Consider the following 23,091-nt stretch of genomic DNA (forward strand, 5'->3'; position numbering starts at 1 on the left):
TGCACTCCAGCCTGGGCGACAAAGTGAGACTCCATCTCAAAAAAAAAAAAAAAGATACCCCCCTTCCCCACCAATGAAGGATGCAACCAAGCAGCAGGTGGGATGAGGAGCTGTTCAGCCTGATCCCTGAGCACCCCCTATCCCCTCATCTTCATAGCTGAAAAAGATCGGGGGCGGGGGCTTTGGTGAGATCTACGAGGCCATGGACCTGCTGACCAGGGAGAATGTGGCCCTCAAGGTGGAGTCAGCCCAGCAGCCCAAGCAGGTCCTCAAGATGGAGGTGGCCGTGCTCAAGAAGTTGCAAGGTTCGGGCCTCGGGCAGGGGGATGGGAAGGAAGAGATGATGAAGCCAGGGGCTAAGAGAGGTGATGAGATCAGAAGCTGGGGTGAGGGAGGAGATGTCGTGTGGTAGAGGGAAAAGGGGATGGAGCCAGGAGCTAAGGGGGAGGTGACGGAGCCAGAGTCTAGGAGAGATGGGACCGGGGTCTAAGACAGTGATGGGGCAGGAGGCCGGGTTGGTGATCAAGGAAGTAATCGAGCTGGAGTCTAGGAGACATGATGAGGCTAGGGCCAGGGAGGTGGCAAGACAGGTGCTCACAGGGCCAGCACTGGAGGGACCAGGAATCAAGAGTGCACTAGGAACCCATCTTAGGGTTGGAAATGAGGAAGAAAGAGTAAGAGCTGGAAGACCTATGTCTGTGCCCCTCAGGAAAGGACCATGTGTGCAGGTTCATTGGCTGTGGCAGGAACGAGAAGTTTAACTATGTAGTGATGCAGCTCCAGGTGAGTCCCCGTGGCCCATCCTGGCTCCCCTCTCTAAGAGCTTGGGCTGTGACTCCAGGGTAGGGGAAGGGAAGGTAGACTGTGGCCCTGGGAAAGGGCAGTGGGCACAACCCTTTGGGGTGAGGCTGGGAAGAGTATCACAATGATGGTGTCTGGGATGACGGCTGAGGGTGAGTCTACCCCCCACCTCCACCCCCATGCAGGGCCGGAACCTGGCCGACCTGCGCCGTAGCCAGCCGCGAGGCACCTTCACGCTGAGCACCACATTGCGGCTGGGCAAGCAGATCTTGGAGTCCATCGAGGCCATCCACTCTGTGGGCTTCCTGCACCGTGACATCAAGCCTGTGAGTACTGCCCCCACACGCCTCTCTGTTCCCTCCTCCAGAACACACCCCTAATTCTTTCCCTGGGTCTCCTGGTTTCTCCTCTGCAACCATGGTTGGGACTTGTGATGGGACAGCCTCTTCTCCCCAAGCCCCTCCTGCTCTCCTTCCCAGGCCCCATCTCTTCCTCTCCCCTGCTCCCCAGGAGCATGCACCCCTGCCTGCCCCTCGGCCATGGCCAGGCCTCTCCTCTGTTCTTCCCTTCTGTTCCTTATCCCTTGCCCCTGACCTGACAGTTCTGGAACCTAGGAAGGTGAAGGGGCTGGGAAAGGATGGAGGGATCGAGGGAAGGGGACTGAGGGGCTGGGGCTTGGCAAGGAGTTCCAAGTAGCTGATTTTGTGGCATCTTGAATATTTGTGCTAGGAAAAAATCTCCAACTTAAAGAGATGAAAACTGAGGCCCAGAAAGGTTAGTTGAAAGGCTCAAGGCCACCCAGCAGGCCTGCTGCCTTAGGCAGCCACACCAGTTACACCAAATCACATTGCCTTGCTGGGGAGTCCCAAAAATGTGGAGCTGTACAGACGTGGCTGAGTCACCACTTGCTGTGTAATCTCAGAGATGCTTCCTAAGCTCTTTGACCTTTAGTTTCCTCATCTCTAAAATGGGGATGATCACACCCACCCCTCAGATGAGAGGCTGTGACCTGGTGCACACATGTGAATACTGACATTTCCTTGCGGGCGAGTGAATGTGGGGCTGAAAGCCCTTCACCAGCTGCAGAGCTGTTTCTTGGTGCCCCTTGAGGTGGCCCAGCTGGGGTTGGGGCCCCCAGAGCTCACAGCTGCTGTCTCCCCCAGTCAAACTTTGCCATGGGCAGGCTGCCCTCCACCTACAGGAAGTGCTATATGCTGGACTTCGGGCTGGCCCGGCAGTACACCAACACCACGGGGGATGTGCGGCCCGTGAGTACCGTCGGGGCGGGGAGGACAGTGGAGGACTCCCCCCTACTCCCAGATCTGGGGACCCTTCACCCACTTTTCTTACAGCTGCCTAAGCTGGCCTGGCCTTGTGTTCAGTATCAGCGCCACCCAGCTCTGGGGTCCACACTCGGCCTGTCCCCTCTCGCCGTTAGCCTGTACTCTTGGGGGATGCCACATCCATACCTTGCGATTTTCCTCCCCACTCTGGGCAGCGAGCAGGGTCAGCAGGCGGGTTTAGGACTGGAAGGTCAGAGAGCAGGCCCACCTCCCCAGCCAGGGGAGGTGGTCAGGGTGAAGAGTTAGACTTGGTGGCAGGGTTGAGAGGTGGCTGAGGTGAGGGCATGGTGGGTGACGTTCTTGGTGGTCTCCCTTCTGCAGCCTCGGAATGTGGCCGGGTTTCGAGGAACGGTTCGCTATGCCTCGGTCAATGCCCACAAGAACCGGGTGAGTGGCAAAGCCCGGGATGCAGGATGTGGAGGTGGGAGGGGCAAGGTCGGGGTGCAGTGTGCTGCTGGGGAGGGGTGGGGAGAGGAGAGTGGGGCAGGGGCTGCAATCTGCCACCCCAGAGACCCTGGGCTGGAGGAAGGCCCCTCTGTGGCAGACTCAGTGTCCCCTTCCTCATTTGTTTCGGAAACCCCATCCTCTCTGTTCTCACTACAGACCCCTGTCCGGTGAGGAAGCACACACGGTAGTTTTGGCTGTGGGACTCTGTGGGTGTTGGAGGGTTGGGGATGGAGCTGTGGCCTCAGGGAGACCCCAGTTCTGTCCTTAGGGGCCTGGGTGTCAGGCCTCCCTGACAGATGCCCCTCAGAGAAGGGTCAGCCGCCCATTCCCAGGGAAGGACCTGAGAGCTGCAGGTGACTCCCTCCCCCCACCTCCAGGAGATGGGCCGCCACGACGACCTGTGGTCCCTCTTCTACATGCTGGTGGAGTTTGCGGTGGGCCAGCTGCCCTGGAGGAAGATCAAGGACAAGGTGAGCCCCAGGCAGCTGGGTCTGAGATGGCAGAAGGGGTGTCAGGGCAGCTGGGACTCCATCTCCCTGTGGCCTCTTGCCTCCAGGAACAGGTAGGGATGATCAAGGAGAAGTATGAGCACCGGATGCTGCTGAAGCACATGCCGTCAGAGTTCCACCTCTTCCTGGACCACATTGCCAGCCTTGACTACTTCACCAAGCCCGACTACCAGGTGGGAGCCTGCTACCCTGCCCCCGCTCCCTAGACACCACTCTGTGAGTGACTGTCCCCCAGCAGACCTCGCTCCTGCTGAGGCTCCACAGCCCTGCCTTGTCCTCAAGCCTCTCCCCTTGGTCTTCTAACTGCACTAAAGGCATGTATGCTCTTGTAAACTAGTCACAGCCAAGATTTATCAAGAGCTTACCCTGTTCTCAGTGCTTTTCATGCATTCACTCATTTAAGCTTCCAAGCAAGCCTTTGATGATAATGAATGCTGCTTATATTATTATTCCAGCTCTTTTTTTTTTTTTTTTTTAGACATAGTCTTGCTCTGTCACCCAGGCTGGAGTGCAGTGGTGTGATCTCTGTTCACTGCAACCTCTGCCTCCTGGGTTCAAGCAATTCTTCTGCCTCAGCCTCCCGAGTAGCTGGGACTACAGGCACGTGCCACCATGCCCGGCTAATTTGTGTATTTTTAGTTGAGATGGGGTTTCACCATGTTGGCCAGGTGAACTCAAGCTCCTGACCTTTTGATCCACCTGCCTCGGCCTCCCAAGGTGCCAGGATTACAGGTGTGAGCCACTGTGCCCAGCCCCAGCTCTTAACAATTAATGAAGCTGGCCAGTGCGGTGGCTCACACCTGTAATCCCAGCACTTTGGGAGGCCGAGGTGGGCAGATCACTTGAGGTCAGGAGTTCAAGACCAGCCTGGCCAGCATGGTGAAACCCTGTTTCTACTAAAAATACAAAAATTAGCCGGGTGTGGTGGTGGGTACCTGTAATCCCAGCTACTCAGTAGGCTAAAGTGTAAGAATCGCTTGAACTTGGGAGGTGGAGGTTGCAGTGAGCTAAGATTAAACCACAGCACTCCCGCCTGGGTGACAGAGCAAGACTCCATCTCAAACAAACAAATAAACAAAAACAATCAATGAAGCCAAATGCTTTTAAGTACTTTACATGAAAACTCTGCGGGAGGCAAGTGGGATGATCATGCCCATTTCATAGATGAGGGAACTGAGGCCCAATATAGTGGTTAGGAGCAGGGCTGGGCTCAGGCACATCTTCTGACTCCGAGTCCAGGGCTCTTTCCAAGCGTCCATCACCACACCCCATGGGACCCACTGACCCTGATCAGAGAATGGGGGAAACATCAGCAGTGTTCTACCTGGGATCCACTACGCGCCAGGCACGATGCTGCATACTGTAGGAGCAGAGACAGCCTGAGGCACACAGGATGCACTCAATTAAGCCGGTCCTCTCAGCAGAGAGAAACTGCCCTGTGCTCTGGAGACAGCCAAGCCAGAAGTGGAGTGTTCTGGGGACCTCAGAGGGTCTATAGCTGTCTGCCACCTCCTGAACCCAGGGCCTGGCAGAGACGCCCCCTGATCTTGGCTTAGCCTCATGGGATCCCCAAAGCCACACAGCTGCGAGCACCCCCCAGGCTGGGGCCCTGTGCTGGCTGCTAGGGATGCAGAGTTGACAGATAGGCATGTGGACAATTCAAACTGATGCACTGTGCCCTGTAGGGCAGCTGTATGGTGGAGAGAATTTACAGTGAAGAGAAGGGAAGCTGCAGAGAGGAGAGGATGAGTGGGAGGGGCGCCCCAGCAGAGGGGCAGTCTGTGCAGAGGCAGCACCCCATGCGTGGGTTTGGAAACTCCCAGTGGTTTAGGGTTGCTGACATGGTGGAAATGGCAGAGGAGGTTTGGAGATGGTAACCAGGGGACAGATCTCAGAGGGTTCATGTCCAGTCAGTGGGGCTTAATCCAAGATGATAATTTGCATGTTGATTTGCATATCATGTGCATGTTTTCATTTAAAATCAATGTGCCCTTCTCCTTCCAATGCCCCCTCCAGGCCCATTCCTGTCCTGGAAAGTCCCTGTCTTCCTCCTATGATCCCAGCAACTGCCCCTTCCTCCTGGCTAGCCCCCGGATCACCTCTCTGTCCTCCCATCACCCTCACCCCCTGCAGTTGATCATGTCAGTGTTTGAGAACAGCATGAAGGAGAGGGGCATTGCCGAGAATGAGGCCTTTGACTGGGAGAAGGCAGGCACCGATGCCCTCCTGTCCACGAGCACCTCTACCCCGCCCCAGCAGAACACCCGGCAGACGGCAGCCATGTTTGGGTGAGTCTCAGGAAGGCGAGCCACCAGCCCCTGCCTGGAGCTGTTACCTAAGAGGGCAGGCGGTCCTCTCCTCTCCTCTCTTCCTACCTGGACACACTTGGCTGTCTTTCCTATCCTTAGTGGAGTTCTGGGACTTTGGGAAACTCTGCCACATCTCCACCCTCAATCTGAGCATAGAGTGGGCATCTTCCTCATTTGGAGTTTTTAACCTTAGTGGGTCCCTGGGGGAGCAGGGAACCCTAAGCGAAATTACCTGAGCCCCACAGTTTATCTGTTTCTTATCATTCATATGCATGAATTTAACGGCCATGTCTTGAGGCCATACACCTGAAAGTTACAGCTCCTGCCCTCAAAGCACTCTCAGCTGAGTCTGGGATGTTTGAAATCGATGGGTCAGCAATTTCAGAACCATGTGACAGGCACAAAGACAGAGGTGGTCGAGGGAGGAGCTAGAGTTAGAAGGGGCTCTCCACCCAGCCCCAGGAGCAAGCCAAGGAGAGAGGTGGGCAGGGGCTTCAGGGGACACATTTAGGAAGGAGACTTAACAGGACTTGGTAGCACATTACAGTGCCCAGTTCCATACAGACATTGCTTAAAGAACTCGAAAGTTTAATCATCAAAGAAGATTAAATAAAAAAAAAATTTAAGTGTATATTCAGGGCAACTTCAATCTATGCTCCCAGACTGCAAAATAATAATAAAAGAAAACTAAATTTAAAAGGATCTCCAAAGTGATTCTCCTTTTTAGACCCATTCCTGGGTCTAAAGGAAGCCAGACAGTGAACGCCAATGGAAATCTGGCAGGTCCTTGAACGACAGCAGGATCCACTAAGTCAACAGAGCTAGATGGCTACATCTCCTTGTGGCCCCTGCCAACTTGAGGGTGGTCTGGTCTCAGAGGCTTTGTGGGCCAGCAATGGTGATGGGCCTAGGGACACTCTCACCCCTGACGGGACTGCCTCTGTGCCCGCTCCTGGGGGTGGTCTCCAGGTCTGTGCTGGTAGGAGAGGGCCATGGAAGGAGAGGGCACCCCTGCCAGCCTTGCCCATGGCTCCCTCCTGCCCTCTCCAGGGTGGTCAATGTGACGCCAGTGCCTGGGGACCTGCTCCGGGAGAACACCGAGGATGTGCTACAGGGAGAGCACCTGAGTGACCAGGAGAATGCACCCCCAATTCTGCCCGGGAGGCCCTCTGAGGGGCTGGGCCCCAGTCCCCACCTTGTCCCCCACCCCGGGGGTCCTGAGGCTGAAGTCTGGGAGGAGACAGATGTCAACCGGAACAAACTCCGGATCAACATCGGCAAAGTAACTGCCGCCAGGGCGAAGGGCGTGGGTGGCCTTTTCTCTCACCCCCGATTCCCAGCCTTGGGCCCCCGCCCTGTTCCTCCTAAGCACCCTGTCCCCGGCCGTCTGCCTGCTTGCCCTGCCTCTGTTTCCCGGTCCCTCCCCGCACTAGCCTCGCTGTGTCTTCCATCATCATCATCCTCTGTCTCCTTCACCCTGAGGAGACCATCCGCCCACAGCCGCCTCATCAGCCCCAGCTCATGGCACTCCCCTCTCCTGCAGAGCCCCTGTGTGGAGGAGGAACAGAGCCGAGGCATGGGGGTCCCCAGCTCCCCAGTGCGTGCCCCCCCAGACTCCCCCACAACCCCAGTCCGTTCTCTGCGCTACCGGAGGGTGAACAGCCCTGAGTCAGAAAGGCTGTCCACGGCGGACGGGCGAGTGGAGCTACCTGAGAGGAGGTGGGTCTGGGGCCAGGGGCATGGTTGGGGCCCAAGGCCCTCTCCGCCTTCACGTGGCTGGTCTGGAGGAAAAGTTAGATGTGTGGCGGAGGTGGGCAGACCCTGGGAAGTGCTGAGAGGGTTATACTTGGGCCTGGGGTCAGACTCAGTTGGGGCCAGAGACAGGGCCTGGGAGAACCAGTGGGGGATCCAGAGAGGTCCCAGCTCATGCCAGGAAACGTAATTGGGTGAGTGCAGGCTGCAGGAGGGACAGGCGGGGCGCCTGGGCCCAGGAAGGGTGAGGGGCGAGTTGGTTGGTGGGTGTGTGTGCTTCCAGAATCTCTTCTCCTAGAGACTAATTATAGACGCTTCAAGTGCAGCTGAGGTAGGCTCTCTTCAGCTTTGGGGGAGGGGGCCTGGGAATTGCTGGAAGAGAGAGCAGGGCAAGTTTTGGGGGTTAGGGCTGAAGGATCTGAAGTCACAGAGGGGAGGGGACCAGCGGGAACCTAGTTGGGGAAAAGGAGCATTGAGAAGCTAGGTGAGCCTTTAGGAGGTGAAGATGGGAGGGTGGGAGAATGGTCTGTTGACCTCGGATGGTGGGTGGACAACAAGGGCCAGGGCCCGGTCCCCATCTGTGCTGGTGGTGGGTGGGACAACATCAGGTGGGGAGGCCCCTGAGAGATGTTTCCATCTTCCCTTGGCCTCTGAGTGAGACTTCACTCCACAGTAGGACTGGGGCCTTCTCTGCACCAGAAAAGGGGTCTCTTCCAAAGACCCAGTCCTGGGGATAGGAGGGGTATCCTTTCTGGCATCCACTCTGTGTGTCTCCTTGTGAGCAACCTCAGTCCTTACACACTCACACAGGTTGGCTTACGTAGGACTGAAGACCACCATTTTCGTCTGTGGTAGCCTGGAGTCCCTCTCCCTGGAGACGGAGAAATGAGGAAAGGCAGTTTGGGAAGGGATATGAGTGGAGAAGAGAGGTGGGAAATGCCTTGAATGAGACAGTCCTGAAGGGCTGCCTGCTTTTAGGAAACAAGAAGCAAACTGGTTTGGCTCACAGTGAATCCCAGTTGCAGGGATGGTAGAGAAAGTTGAGGGCTGAACAGGATATCATAGACAGCAGAGGGTCTGGATGGGCTCTGGGGCACTCGGGAGCAGGAGACAGTACAAAAGCAGTTGAGATTTGGATTTCCCACCCCACTGTCTCCTGTCTCCAACCCTCCGTCTGAGTTCCCATTACGCACACACATGCAAACACACACACACACACACACACGCACGCACAAGTACCACTAGCCCTGAGCCTTCTTTGGCACCCTTTCTCCCCTTTACATCCATCAAAACAAACTGTGCCTCAGAAAGGAAATGATATCAGCCATTGACATGGGAGCATAAATATAAGACCCTAGGTGGCCTCTCTCAAGGATGTTTTATTTAAGTCTTTATTAACAAGTCAATGAAAATATTGTGCACAGTCAGATTGGGCAGGTCCCACGTAGGCTGGGGCGGTGGTATTTTAAGGAAGCCCCACAGGCAGTTCTGATCTGCACCCCTGCCTCTGCAGCTGAAGAGCCATTGAACCACAGGCTCGATGCTGGGGGAGAATGAAAGTCAGCCCCCTGCCCACAGCCTGAATGTGAGGGAGTGGCACAAACCCCAGATAGGTTAGGCCTCCGTGGTGGCTTTCAGTGGGGTACGCTGGCATTTGAGAGAGGGCAATTCTTTCTTGTGTAGCACCTCCCCCCACACACACTATTGTACAATCAGAAATATCCTCCTCTTGGGGCTGGCATGGCCCCAAGTTGAGAAGCTCTGAAAGTAATGTGAGATTCACAGCACAGTTCAAGATAATGAGGCTGGGAACAGTGGCTCGCATCTGTAATCCCAGCACTTTGGGAGGCCAAGGTGGGTGGATCACCTGAGGTCAGGAGTTTGAGACCAGCCTGGCCAACATGGTGAAACCCCATCTCTACTAAAAATACAAAAATTAGCGAGGCGTGGTGGTGTGCACCTGTAAGCGCAGCTACTCAGGAGGCTGAGGCAGGAGAATAGCTTGAACCTGGGGGGTGGAGGTTACAGTGAGCCAAGATCATGCTACTGCATTCCAGTCTGGGTGACAGATTCTGTCTCAAAAAAAAAAAAAAAAAAAAAAAAAAAGATAACGACAGAAGAGCTGTCCCAAGGCAGGATCAATGCCCTTGGGGTAAAGTCAGATGGGACCCAGGCCCTGCGCAGCAGAGCTCACAGTCTCTTGGGGAGACAGATTATGTGACAGACATGAGGTTCACCCTGTGATGAGAGAGAGATAGAACACACTAATCCTTGTAGGATGGGAAAGGCAGGCTACCTGCCCAAGGTGACAGCCAACCTGTATCAGACAGCAAAGGGTAGAAGGACAGGCTGTGTGTGGGGAGAGGTCCTGTGGGGAGAGGCTACATTGGGGGTGGGCCGTAAGGGTGGAATCTGAGATGGGGCTGGTGAGGGAAATGGGGAGACAGCTGTATTCAGGCTGTGAGAGGCCTTGAGTGTAAACCAAGGAATGTGGACTTTGTTGTTGGGGCCGGGGAGTCACTGGAGTTTGTTGAGCTGGGACTAGCAAGGCCATCTTGGGGGTGATGAAACCAGCCAGGCAGGCCTGGAGGGTGATGGCAGAGGAGGCTGGAAAGCCCTCTGTAAACTCAAGGGCCAGCTGGGTGTGTTTGCCTGGAAGCAGCAGGAAGCAGCCACTGGCGGGTGTGAGCACTGGAGAGGCAAGAACAAAGCTTGCCTGAGGAAGATTAGCTTCCCTAGGGTGGCCCAGGAGAGAGCGTTCCTTGCACAGAAACCCGAGTTTATTTTCTGCTTGTTTGTATTCCTGGAGCACGGTAAGCATTCAAAAACATTTGTTGAATGAATGAATGAATGAATGAACTAACTAACAAAAACTAACAAAGCCTTGACAGGAAATGAGGTTGGAGGGTGACAACCTAGAGGTAACTGGCCTGGCTTAGGGTGGGAGGGGTACTGCGGTCAGGAGGTTTTGGGAGTCACGCCCCACCCTGCCGCTGGCGTGGGGTCCTTGGGGGTCCAGTGGGGCCAGGTATTGAGCCCCATGAGGGGTGGCTTTGCAGGTCACGGATGGATCTGCCTGGCTCGCCCTCGCGCCAGGCCTGCTCCTCTCAGCCAGCCCAGATGCTGTCAGTGGACACAGGCCACGCTGACCGACAGGCCAGTGGCCGCATGGACGTGTCAGCCTCTGTGGAGCAGGAGGCCCTGAGCAACGCCTTCCGCTCGGTGCCGCTGGCTGAGGAGGAGGATTTCGACAGCAAAGAGTGGGTCATCATCGACAAGGAGACGGAGCTCAAGGACTTCCCTCCAGGGGCTGAGCCCAGCACATCGGGCACCACGGATGAGGAGCCCGAGGAGCTGCGGCCACTGCCCGAGGAGGGCGAAGAGCGGCGGCGGCTGGGGGCAGAGCCCACCGTCCGGCCCCGGGGACGCAGCATGCAGGCGCTGGCGGAGGAGGACCTGCAGCATTTGCCGCCCCAGCCCCTGCCACCCCAGCTGAGCCAGGCCGATGGCCGTTCCGAGACGTCACAGCCCCCCACGCCTGGCAGCCCTTCCCACTCACCCCTGCACTCGGGACCCCGCCCTCGACGGAGAGAGTCGGACCCCACAGGCCCACAGAGACAGGTAAGGTTGGGCTTGCACCCCACTCCCCATCTCCAGATGCCCAGAGTCCTGGTGTGTAGGCCTGGGGTGCTCCACGTGTGCTGGCACTACTGACCAGTAAGCCAGCAGTCACAGGGCTGTGATGGAGGTAGACAGGCTTAAGGGTCTGAAACCATGTTTGAGGGGCAGGCAAGGCTCCCCAGAGGAAGTGTCCTCTCAGTTCTGAGTTGAGTCTGGCACTATGAGGAGTGAAGCCAAGTGACAAGGCAGGAGAAGGGCCTCGCAGGCCACGGGCACAGTGTTTTGCACAGGCCGGGAGGGGGCGATCTGAGAACACTGAGCTGATGGCACACTGCAGCAGACAAGGCTGTGAGGTCAGCCCTGGGCCCTGCCACGGAGGGACGTGGGGCTATACTAAGGGGCCGGGACTTGATGCTGCAGGTTTGGTGAGCCACTGAAGGCTTTTAAACAGGAGTGCAATATGATTACATTGGTACTGTTGAATGATCCTTAGGCTGCTGTGTGGAAAATGGATTGAAATGGCATGAAATGAGATGCAAGCAGGCCACGTGGCAGGCAGTGGCAAGAGAGTGTCCCAGTGGCTTGGGCTGAGGTGGGGTTGTGGATGTGGGGCAAGGTGGATAGTGCCAAGGGTGTTGGGGATAGGCCAAGCGGGCTGTGATGGAGTGGGGGCCAGGGCGTCTGGTGTCTCGGCTGATGCCCTGAGTGGTTTTGAAGGGAATGAGAATTCAGATTTAAATACAATGATCTGACCAGTGCGGTGGCTCAGGCCTGTAATCCCAGCACTTTGGGAGGCCAAGGTGGGCAGATCACCTGAGGTCAGGAGTTCAAGACCAGCCTGGCCAACATGGTGAAACCCCATCTTTACTAAAAATACAAAAAATTAGCCGGGCGTGGTGGTGCCTGCCTGTAATCCCAGCTACTTGGGAGGCTGAGGCATGAGAATTGATTGAACCCAAGAGGCAGAGGTTGCAGTGAGCCAAGACTGTGCCATTGCACTCCAGCCTGGGTGACAGAGCGAGACTCTGACTCAAAATAAAATAAAATAAAATAAATATAATAACTTCATGGAATCTAAGGGATGTCCACGTGTAGGCACCTGAGGCTCAGGAGAGGGATCTCGCCTGGAAATACAGATTTTGGGGTTTGGGAAACCATGGGAATGGGTGATGTTACCCAAAAGGACTGTGCAGGGTGTGGAACCCAAAAGTGAGGGCAGAAGCTGAGAGGTGCTCACATCTAGGGGGAATGAGAGGAGAAGGAGCTCTGCATGATGAGTGAGAGGGAGAGGTCGGAGCATGGGAGGAGCACAGGGGAGAAGGTCCTCGAAATCAGGGCAGGAGAGGTCTGGAGGGCAGCAGGGAGGAGTGGGAAGTGGTTCCCATGATCAGGGCGGGCTTCATGGAGGAGGTGAGCTCTGAGAGCCAGGTGGATGGCCGTGGGGAGGAGTGGAGCCAAGGCGAGAGAGACTATAGTTGAGCACAGGGACAGGTGTGTTGGGTGCCCTGGGAGAGCCCAGTCTGGCTGCAATGGCACCTCCCTGTGTGGGAGGACTGAGGAACAAGGCTGGAAGGGCAGGGAGGGGCCAGATGGTGGCCAAATTGCAAAATGTCTCATGATATTTAGGTTATTCTGACAAGGACAGGGTGTCAGAATAGGCAGAGAGCCACTGGCCTGACCAGGCTTTGCTGTGTGGGACAGAGGCTGAACTCTGACCTGGGAAATGGAGGAAAACTCCAAATGGGGTCCATGAACCCACAGAAGGGCTGGGGAGAGTCATGGAGGGGATGCCGGAAGGGGCTCAGGGGCTGTGCCGCGTTCCACATAGTGGTCCCACATTGGGGGCGTACACTCTAGGTGGCTCTGGGAGGTGCCCAGGTGTTGGACCAGGGGCCAGTTCTACCACTTGCACAGATTGGGAGGCCTTGCCTGGGATCACATGGGTGCCCTGGGAAAAGCAGCTGTGGGCAGGAGTGTATGCAGACCCCATCCCTATCTAGAGGTCCCTTCTAGAAGAGAGGACCTCTGAGCTGTGATCCTGGGGAGTATGCATCCCGGCCTTGCCTGGACACTGGAAACTGGGGGCTCAAAAAGTGGGGCCCGTGAGTCCTCACCCAGAGAGGCCCTAGCTGGCCTGAGTTGGAGGAGCAGCCCTGGCAGACCTGGCAGTCACGTGGGCTGGCACCATTGCGTTGTAACTAGCCATTGCTCCCACCACACCCAGCACCAGGCAGCAGGAGAGGGAGCAAAATGTGTTTGGGGTCCTTGCTCCGCTCCCATTTATTCATCCACACTCACTGAGTATTTACTGTGTGCCATGTACCACAGGCATCAGAGGTGACTTGCACAATAGGTTGTACCCGTAGGAAGTGCAGAGTCTAGGGAGGGTGACAGACAGTGTCAAGAGAGAGCCGAGAATTAAAGTCAGGAGACTGAGGTCTGGACCTGGCTCTGCCGTTCCCTTCCCAGTGACTGAGGGCCAGTCAGTGTCCCTTTCTGGGTCTCCAGGTGAGGGAGCTGAGGTTCTTCCGAGGTTCATCTCTAAAGTTTTTCTTACCTGCAGATTCCTACCTGTGTCCTGGGACTCATCCTCACTTTGGGGAATTCTGGCCAAGCGGGTGGGGAGAGAGAGATTTGGTGGGGTGGGGAAGCACAGGCCGATTCTGTAATCAGTCAGTCTCGGGCTCGGGTCCTGCTTGTGACAGGGACTGGCACTACCTATGTCAGCAAGAGATGAGTTGTGTGTGTCTTTGGGGGTGAGGTGTTTGTGGGCCTCGGGTTCCCCACAGTGTATAGAATCAAGGTTGGTTAGCACTCTGCCCCTGTGCATGTGCATTTGTGTCAGCAGAGCTCGAGCTGTGCACTGGTGGATGGATGTGTCCACATGTATGTGCCTGCATGTGGGTGCACACATTATTGCATTTGTGTAGAATATGCAGCAGGTCTGCAAGTGTGTACAGAACCACAGATGCCTAGAATGTCAAAGCATTTCTATTGATGGTAACAATTGGAGTAATAATTCTAATAATGACAACAATAGTTAGCACTGTCCTAAGCACTTTCATGTTTACATGTATATTCTTCACAACAACACTGTGAACAGGGAATCCTGATTTTAAAAGTAAGAAAACTAAGACTCAGAGAAGCAAAGTTTTTAGCTCAGCTGGTGACCACCAGCTGGTAAGTGTTAGCACCGGGACTTGAACCCAGGCAACTCGTTCCGAGATCTGAGCTCTGAGCCATTCCGTCTGAGGTCTGTGAATTTTTTTTTTTTTTTTTTTTTTTTTTGAGACGGAGTTTTGCTCTTGTTCCCCAGGCTGGAGTGCAATGGCGTGATCTCGGCTCACTGCAACCTCCACCTCCCAGGTTCAAGCAATTCTCCTGCCTCAGCCTCCCGAGAAGCTGGGATTACAGGCATGCACCACCACCACGCCCGGCTAATTTTGTATTTTTAGTAGAGACGGGGTTTCTCCATGTTGAGGCTGGTCTTGAGCTCCTGACCTCAGGTGATCTGCCTGCCTCGGCCTCCCAAATTGCTGGGATTACAGGCGTGAGCCATCGCGCCCAGCCTGAGGTCTGTGAGTTTAACAGAAAACATACAGGCCAGAGAGAGCAGATGGTTTGTGCAGGATCAGAGAGAGCCTGGAGCATGCGTGTGTGTGTGTGTGTGTGTGTGTGTGTGTGTTCTGTGCATACCCACTGTCTGGGCCACGTCAGCAGGTGTGCCTGTGGCCATGTCAGTGTGCAGGGCAGCCTCTGTGTGTGTCTCTGGATGAACATATGGGGTAAAACATGTTTCGCCAAGTACTTCAGGACAGCAGGGTGAAGCAGAGATCTTCCTTCATCAAGGGTAGAGGAGCAGGGAGAAATGGACTGGCCTATTTTTTTCTTCTGTCTTTGGGCTGGCCTGAAGGAAGTGGTGAGCCCAGCCTGGGCCTATGGCAGGACCTCCCAAATCTGGCTGCTTCCTAGAATCACAGTTTTTGGGACTCTCCACCCACAGGCGGAGATTATGCGGCTCAGGGCAGGCAGGAAGTCTCTGCCGAATTCCCTCTTTCCCACCACCTTTTTGGAGGCGCCCTCTCTAGACCTACCTCAATTTTCTCAGTGCCTGATGTATGAACTTCCTCATAACACCAATCATTTAAACTATGAGCACCTACAACTCTGTCACCTGCACATGTGGGGAACCGGGAGGGAAACAGTGTGAAAGCAGGCACAATTTTAAAGTATCTATTGTTCTTTGGTGATGGTGGGTTTTTTTGTTTTTGTTTTTTTTCTTTTTTCACACCTGGCTTTCTTCTCAAGGAAATTTAAGGTGCAAATTAGGAGTTGCGGGAAAAGCTAGGGCAAGGGTGAAGCAGGCTAGCAAGTGTGTGATCTGGGGGAGGGCTGTTTGCCTGCCTTTACCGGTTGTCTCTGACCGATAGCACAGCAGGTCAGCATGCGCTGAGTACACAGACACTGCCCGGCAGCCACCAAAGCATTTCCCTGCCACGTGCTGGACAGTGTGCTAGGGGCTGGGGGACAAAGATGAATAAAGCTGCCCAGTCCTGCCCTTTTGGAGCTCAAGGTCACAAGCAGTAGGGTGGAGATGCAAAGGTCTAGAAAGATGTTAACAATCCAGGTCCATCAGGGAGATAACAGAGCACTCTTATCTGCTAGAAGCTGGGAGCTTGCAGGGGAGGGAGCTGGAGCGGTCTCACAGAGGTGATATTTCAACTGGTGTTGAAGACAAGTAGGTGGCCACAAGTGGTGCCCAATCTGAAGGGCAAGAGCACTCTGGGATTCAATGCCATCCTATGAAAATCCTTCTGCCTGGCAGCTGAGCAAACTCTGGCTGGAATGTTAACTCAAGCCACCCACATGTGCTGTGAGAGGGGGCTTTGGGCATTGGTGGTGCCTCTGTCCCTTGGTCTCTCTGGGTGGGCCTTAGACCCCTAACCCTTGGTGCAGATGGGACTAGCTCAGAAGGATCCTAGACTCGGCCAAAAAGAAGCTGAAAGGGAAAGCAAGGTGGGAGCAAAGCCAGTCCTATTAGAATGTTCTCCCTCTTCCCTACTCTGCTGGAGGCTCCATGCCAAGTCCCTTGTGCCCCCATTTGACAGCAGCAAGGGATGCTGGAGCTGAGTGTCCCAGGCCCCCTCCTTCCTGGAGGAGCTGGCCCAGGCAGTCCTTGCTGCTGCTGTAAAAGCTATTTCAACTGGCCTCTGTCTCAGGAAGAGAGAGGGTCAGGCTGGGAGAGGTCTGGTAACACCCTGGGCGCCATTTCTACCCCCACATATCTGGGACACTTCCACTTCACTCGGAGGGCATGGGGGCACAGAGCAGGATTCTTCCAGAAGGCGATGAGGCAGCAGTTCTGCCCAGCCCTGTACACAAGCTGCCTGGTGGCTCAGACTTTGAGGGGGCAGGGAAAAAGCCACTTTCAAGAAATGACTTCAGTTTGCCCCTCCTCCTACGAGTCCATCCCTTCCCTCATTTGGAAGAGTGATTTAAAATTAGATACTAAAATGGCTCAGTGAAGAGCACAGCATTTACTCCATGGCGGGTGCTGTTCCAAGTACTGCACATCTTATAACATCGAATCCTCACGACCACCCTTTGAGGTGGGCACCATTATGACCCCCATTTTACAGAGGAGGAAGCTGAGGCTCAGAGAGGTGCAGTAACTTGCTCAAGGTCACTCAGATTTTAAGTGGTGGAGTTGGGATTCAAACACGAGTAATTGGGCTCTACAGTACCACCTTATGCCGCATGGTCACCCCGATCCCAACACCTCCCTGTGATGGGGCGGGGGTGCCAAGGCGGAGGGTGTACAGGGAAAGTTTCTGAGCCCTAATGAGTAGCACGGAATCTAGCTGGGGAGACAGGCCACACACAGCTGTCAACACATGGCAAGGAACTCTCTCAGAGCACACAGCCACCTTCCCGAGAGAAAGGGTTCCCCAGTCCAGAACAACCCTGAGCTAGGTAGGACTAAGCCAGGAAGGCTTCTCGGAGGAGGTGAGTGACCATGGTCTCCTTGCAGAGACCATAGTGTGAGAAGTTCCAGAGAGAAGGAGGAGGGGGAAGGGCGTTGGAGGCCAGAGCCTAGATTCTGAGGCAGGACCTTGGGGCGGGTGGTTTGCACCCTCCTCCACCCTGCCTGACCCCGCCCACTTGCCCGGGACGCCGGCGCCGCAGGGGCTGTGAGCGGTGGGTGGCCCCGGAGACGGAGCTGTCGAGTCTGTGCCTGACACCTCTTTTCCCTCCACTTTCTTGGTCTCTTTCAGTTGGAGGAGGACAGACTCTCGGGGCACTCCCTCCCGCGGTACAGCCCCCTGCGACGACTGGCGTCCTCCGTGTTCTCCTCCTCCACGCTGGAGACGGAGCATTACCCTCACCCCGGCGGCGGCGGCTCCTCGGGCTCCTCCGGTTCCCTCATTCAGCGCAGCCGCTCGGCTGAGAGCAGCCCTGTGCGGGCGCCCCACCGGCGCCACGCGCCCCTCGCTGCTGGCAACCACAGACTCATGCCCTCGGTGCTCCGCATCTCGCGGTCCCAGCTGCAGCAGGTGTGGGCCCGGTTCACCCACAAGACCTAGGCTGGGCCCCCCCCCTCCTGGAGGGGGCAGGTGGGGGGGGGTGGGGAGCAGGCAGAGGACCATGGTTCCTTCCCAGGACGCAATAATCACACACTCACATATCCCATCCCACCCCATCATGCAATACAGCCCCCCTAGAACGTTGGCCCAAGGTACTGTAATACTCCCACCCCAAGCAGAGTCTCCGTCCCACCTCCCCATCAGCTCCCTTTGTAGGTGCCAGCCAAATGGTGCAGGGAAGGGTGGGGCTGGTGGTACAGTTTCCAGGACAGGGCAGGGGCGCTCAGCTGGAGCCACTGATGGGTCCAGAGTCCAGTGGAAAGAGAGGTGTCAGGGAGATGAGGCCTGCAGGGCCAGAGGCACTCTGGTATGGGCTTTGTTCTGTTTAATTTGTGATCTCTTGGCATGGCTGGGTCTGATCCACCCCGAGGGGCTGGCGGGAGGCCAAGACCCTCCTTGCATGGTGTGTGTGTGTGTGTGTGTGTGTCCCTGTGTATGGGATGGAGGCCAGGACAGCCAGGTTTGGAATGTGGTGGGGAGTGTTTCAATGCTCAGTGATCGGGGGAGGAGCCCTGTGACCTAGCGAGACTTTCCCAGGCCATCATCATTGAGGACAGAGTTCTCTCCTCACACATCTTACCCCAGGAAGGCTCAGTCCATGGTAGGCTGCCCCTCCCCCAAGACACCTGTGCCATCACTCCCTGGTAGGATTGGGTGTCTGTCCTCGGCTCCTCAGGAACTGAGGATGGATGAGAGGGGCCTGGGATCCACCTCCCAAGACAGGCTGGAACTGAGCAACGAGGAGACCCAGCTTAGAAGCAGTGGCAGCTAAGGTGGTTGTTAAGGATGAGGCGAGAAACCGTGTGCTTGTCAGCAAAACCAGTGTCTCAGGACAAATCCCAGGCGGGAGCAGCCCCACCTCTGCCCTTCTCAGAAGGTGACTCCTTCCTGTAGGTGCTCGGTCAGCCCCAAGGGCGGTGGTGAAGACACAGCAGAAGAGAGGCAGGTTGGATAGGGATCTGGACACTTGGGAGTGGGGAAGTGTCAGGATGCCAGCTTGCGCCTGCCTCTTCTGCCCATTTCTCAGCCCCCAACCTTCACTGCAGGGAGCCCAAGTTTCCCTTTATTCATCCTGCCCATGTCAGCCAGCACCTCTGTTCCCCTGGGGAATGCGGTAGTAGCAAAGTGGGTACTAGAAAGGGCAGTGCCTGTATGGGGAGGGGAGGAGGCCCAAAGATTTGCAAAATGTTTATTTCAGTGAGACTGTGTCTGTATGTTTGCTTGTGTGCATGCGCGTACACTTGTGCATAAGAGTGTGCTTACGAATGAGCGTTTGTGCATGTGGAAGGGCTGCCATGGATGAATGCTCAGGCTGTGCACTGTGTAATTCCAGGAAGTGCCATTTACATAGACCTCAATGTGACTGGCACGTGCGCAAGTTGCACAGTGCTGTATGAGTGTGTGTATGCACATGTGTGTTAGGGAGCCAGAAAGATGTCTATGCAGTCATTGGTAGTTTCCTATGTAGCTACTCTCATCCCAGCTTCACTCTTCTACCCCTCTCTCCCTGTAACCTCTGCTTGGCCCATCAATTCCCCAGATGTCTCTGGTTAGAGTAGAGGCCTCAGGGCCCTGGCCCCTGCCTGGGGGTGCCATAAGTGTGGTGGGCAGTGCCCTGGAGCCAAACTGTCCACACAGAGGGCCACCATTGTGGTATGGCTCATCCACACCATCCACATAAGCCACTCCATAGTCACACACTCCTTTCCCCAAAATCTTTCTTTGTAAGTCTATTTATTTATTTATTTATTTATTCATTTATTTATTTTTGAGGATGTCTGGGCCAAGAGCACCTTCTCCATCTGGCAACAAAAGCCAGATGTGGGTTCTAATACTTGTGCCCCACCCCCACCCCCATCTCAGCTGCTTACTTTTGAATCTCCCCAAACCCAAGCCTCTGTTGCCCTCTGGGCTGTTTTGGATGGCTTTGCACCCTGCTCAGGCAGTAGGCAGGAGAGGGTCAAGGTGGACCCTTTGAGAAGGGACAGAAAACAAAAAGCACAAAGGTGAGGGGGTGAGGCTGAACAGTGGCCCCACTCCCCTCCTGCTGGCACTGCCTCCCCCAGCCACCTCCTCTTGCCCTCTTCCCATCCACCCCAGGTAGTGGCAGGAGGTGAAGTGAAGGGAACCTGCCCACCATCTGCTCCATAAGTCAGCAGCAATGTGGGCAAGGACCCCCCCACCCAATCTGGGGTTGGATGAAACCAAGCACTCTGTGATCCAGCATTCCCTTCTAGAGGTTTCCACTACTCAACCCTGAGCACAGCTCCATCTCAGTGACCAGAACCCTGAGGTACTCTAAGATCCCAAAGTGCCTTGTGAAATATCGAAGATGATGGCACTGGCTTCAGCCTCATTTTAGCATTACATACATATTACTGTTTCCAACGCCTTTGGAAGTGGGAGATCCAGCATTGAGAAGGTGGCTGAGTTTTCAAACACACACCCCCCACCTCAGAACTGACACCTGTGGGAGAGGGTGTGTCCTTTAAAGCAAGGCCATGGTTCAAAGCATGTTGTCCTTTAGGGGGACATCCTTTTGTATATCCTCCATGGTGGAGGGGAGAGTGTTTTGTAAGCCATAAAGCGCTGAGCTAACAGGTGATCTTAATAATATTATCTTTTCGGGGTGGCTTTGACTCTTGGAGATTGTTAAGGTCATCTAAGCCACTTGTGTTGGATCAAGTTCACGTGAAGCTCGGCAGAGTTTCACATGGTTTGGGTCGAGTTGCTGGTCTCCGGTTCCCAGGCTAGGTGGGGATGCTGTGAGCCTGCAATATTGTCACTCTCGTTTTCTGAAGCATTTCCCAAGAGAAGGCCAGAATGTTTCAAGATTGATACCCTGCTTGGGGAAAGCGTGTAGCCTCCTCGGGGTCAGCTTTGAAAAGAGACAGCTGTCTTTGTTGTATTTTGAAAGTGGTGTTTTCGCACTTGATAGTCTCACTCTGCATTTAGTGGTGGCTTACAATTATTTGTGATTTTATTTAACAGCCACTGGCACACAGTGCTTATTATGTGCCAGGCAGCGATCTAAGCACTTTACAAAATTAACTCATTTAAACCTCATGATAGCTTATGAGGTAGATCCCAGTATTATCTGCATTTAACAAATTAATCAGAACATTTTATTTACCAGAACATATAAAAAACCCACCCATGCCAAATAATCTGAGGTCTTGTTTGACAGAGTTTGTGAAACATCTTGGTCTATGTATTGGTTGATTGATTGTCCTTTGCGGTGGGCCCCCTCCTCAGTCTATAGAAAAGAGGGGAGTTGTCAGCAAGCCATATTTTCCTTCCTTTCCCATTCCCACCTTGCCATGGGGTGGCATCCAGATGGGAGTCACTCCAGAGTACTGGGGTTGGTTAAAATGGCTGGACCCTGTCTCTCCAGAGACCTCTAACCCCTCAATCCCACATGGCCCCAAGCATCCCACAGCAGCTCTGGGGATCAGGTGGGCAGAGGAGGAGTTAGCATGAGAAAGCAGGGGCTCCAAAGCCTGACCTCAGTGGGATTGGTGAGGTCCCAGGGGTCAGGCTCACAGACGGGGAAGACACTGTCATCTGTGAACACCGAATGGGTGTCACCAACTCATACATCAACAAGATCCAAACAGTGTCAGGGAAGTGGCAGGTTCAGGGACTGTGGTAAACAGGGGAACTCCCATGCCCCTACCATCCTCAGCTCAACCAATTGTTGCCACTATCTTCTAATTTTTATTTGAAGTCTCCCAATTTTTAATTGTTGGCATCTAATTTTAAAAAGAAAAATCACTGTATGAACCAAACCAAAATGGTTTACAGGCAGAGGTGGCCTAAACTCATTTTGCAACCACTGTGAGCCTGAGGACTTCCCGCACCACCCTCTGTCCAGGGCTGCAGCACTCAAAGGCGACAGTGTTCTTGCCCAGGAACTCGAACCTGGCCAGTGGGGATGTGTGGTGTGTGCTGTGTGTATACATGTGGTGTGCATAAGTGCCTGAATGAGTGTGGGGGCCAGTGGACCTTTTTGTGGTGAGTGGGGGCCTCCTGGTGGGACTAGTATTTTCTCCATGGGAGAGGGTATGTTCTGAGGACCCTGGGTCCGTGACAAATGCACTAGTAAATTTTCGATAACTCAATATACATCCCCCACACACTCAAGGCAGCTTGGGTCACAGCAATAACCACTGAACACTCATCCCAACCGCTAACATCCTGAACCCAACGATATCCCTTTGCATTTCCAGTTTTGGGGAAAACAGACACAGCCCTGCCTAGTGGGTGGGGGATGGTGGCACCTCTGAGCCATGCTGGTCCCAGGACACCCGGACTCGCGCTCTCTTCTGTCCTGCCTAGATCCCTTTTTCTGGGGAGGGGTGGTGCTGTCTTGCTCAGGCAGTGGTGGGGGGAGCCTTGGGCCCCTGGGTAGGCAGAAGGAGCTGTGTAAATGTATTTATATGGAGTGGGCAGTGGAGGGAACCATACTTGGGGAGGGTGTGGCTCTGACCGGGGATGGGGGCAACTCCAGCTGTGTGTGGGGAGCCTGGAAAATGCTGTATCCTCTGCTGTCCTGGGGTTGATGTGGTACTTGGGGATGGAAGTGTAGATCTCTCAGGAGGGCCTGAACCCCATCCCACCCTACCCCAAACTCCACTTAGACCTGGGACACACTCAACTGAAGGGACAGGAACCAGCCCACCCTCCATACAGTCAGCCCCTGAAAATGTCAAGCATCCTTCTCCCTAAGGGAAAGGCTCCAGGTCTGAGGGCCACAACCCTCCCATATCCCTCTGGTTCCCCACACACCATCCAGTGGGCGTCCCAGCCCAGGAGGCCCCAAGCCTGAGTGCCCGCTTCCTCCAAATGAGGGGTGGGGAAGGGGTGGAGAGGAGGGGGAAATGGAGCCCACAGGACTCCTTCCTAGAACCTTCCTAGACTCTCCTCCGCTTGGCTCCGCCGTCAGTCCCACCACTCACCCTCCCTCCCTGCACAGGCTGTGGGGGTGCGGGCAGTGGGGTCCACTTGGCCACTCACTAACCGGCCCTCACGCACTCACACTCACACCCACACTCACACACTCTCCCTCCGTAGCTGCGCGCACTTCGCCCACTCTCCGGACCCTGCACTAGCAGCCCCGGCCGGGAGGGCACGAGGACTGCGCAGCCGGACCCCCGCAGGTCCCCAAGCCAGGGCCCCCGTCCATCCGCCCGCCCCCGCGGCCAGCGCCACGAATGTACGGCCCGCCCCACACAGCGCCCCGCGGCGCCCTGCACCCCCCGCCGGACTTCGGCCCCGCCACGCTCCCGCCCCACCCCGCCGCCGAGGCTTCTCCTGGGTTCGCGTCCCCCGCCGCCCCCGTCGCCCCGCCTTCGCGCCCGTTTTCGTTTGCTTTTCCCTGCTGCTGGCTGGCGGCCTCTGGGTCCCTGGCCCCGGGGCGGGGGCGGGCTGGAGTGGGGCTCCCCTCAGTGCTGCCAGGCTGGGGTGCGGATGGGGACAGGCGGAGGCGTTCGGCTAAGCCTCCAGGCTCGGAGGGCCCTGTCGCCCCACCCCTGACTCCCGTTACCTCACCGCCCGTCGGGCTGCCCACACCCCCGCCCCAATAATTGGCCTTGCAATTGGATGCCAAAGAGCCCAGAGTTGAGGGGAAGCAGAGCTTTGAGCCCAGGTCTCTCAGAGCAACCCA

General features: G+C 55.5%; 1 protein-coding gene across 4 annotated transcripts in view; it reads left to right on the plus strand.

Moving 5' to 3' along the window:
- TTBK1 (tau tubulin kinase 1) overlaps positions 1 to 23,091 on the plus strand; it is a 48,028-nt gene that overhangs the window by 9,168 nt on the left and 15,769 nt on the right. For 3 of the 4 annotated variants that reach the window (XM_034962125.4, XM_034962126.4, XM_034962130.3), the window contains exons 3-13: positions 158 to 305; positions 710 to 783; positions 987 to 1,127; positions 1,965 to 2,069; positions 2,466 to 2,531; positions 2,969 to 3,061; positions 3,148 to 3,273; positions 5,234 to 5,388; positions 6,460 to 6,691; positions 6,953 to 7,128; positions 10,221 to 10,782. In XM_034962125.4, the coding sequence (XP_034818016.3) occupies positions 158 to 305; positions 710 to 783; positions 987 to 1,127; positions 1,965 to 2,069; positions 2,466 to 2,531; positions 2,969 to 3,061; positions 3,148 to 3,273; positions 5,234 to 5,388; positions 6,460 to 6,691; positions 6,953 to 7,128; positions 10,221 to 10,782 (1,878 nt within the window). The remainder of the gene's footprint in view (positions 1 to 157; positions 306 to 709; positions 784 to 986; positions 1,128 to 1,964; positions 2,070 to 2,465; positions 2,532 to 2,968; positions 3,062 to 3,147; positions 3,274 to 5,233; positions 5,389 to 6,459; positions 6,692 to 6,952; positions 7,129 to 10,220; positions 10,783 to 23,091) is intronic. The other variant, XM_057302495.2, reaches the window with a different exon arrangement.

The sequence above is a fragment of the Pan paniscus genome, chromosome 5 (assembly GCF_029289425.2).
Source record: "Pan paniscus chromosome 5, NHGRI_mPanPan1-v2.0_pri, whole genome shotgun sequence".
NCBI classification, from domain to species: domain Eukaryota; kingdom Metazoa; phylum Chordata; class Mammalia; order Primates; family Hominidae; genus Pan; species Pan paniscus.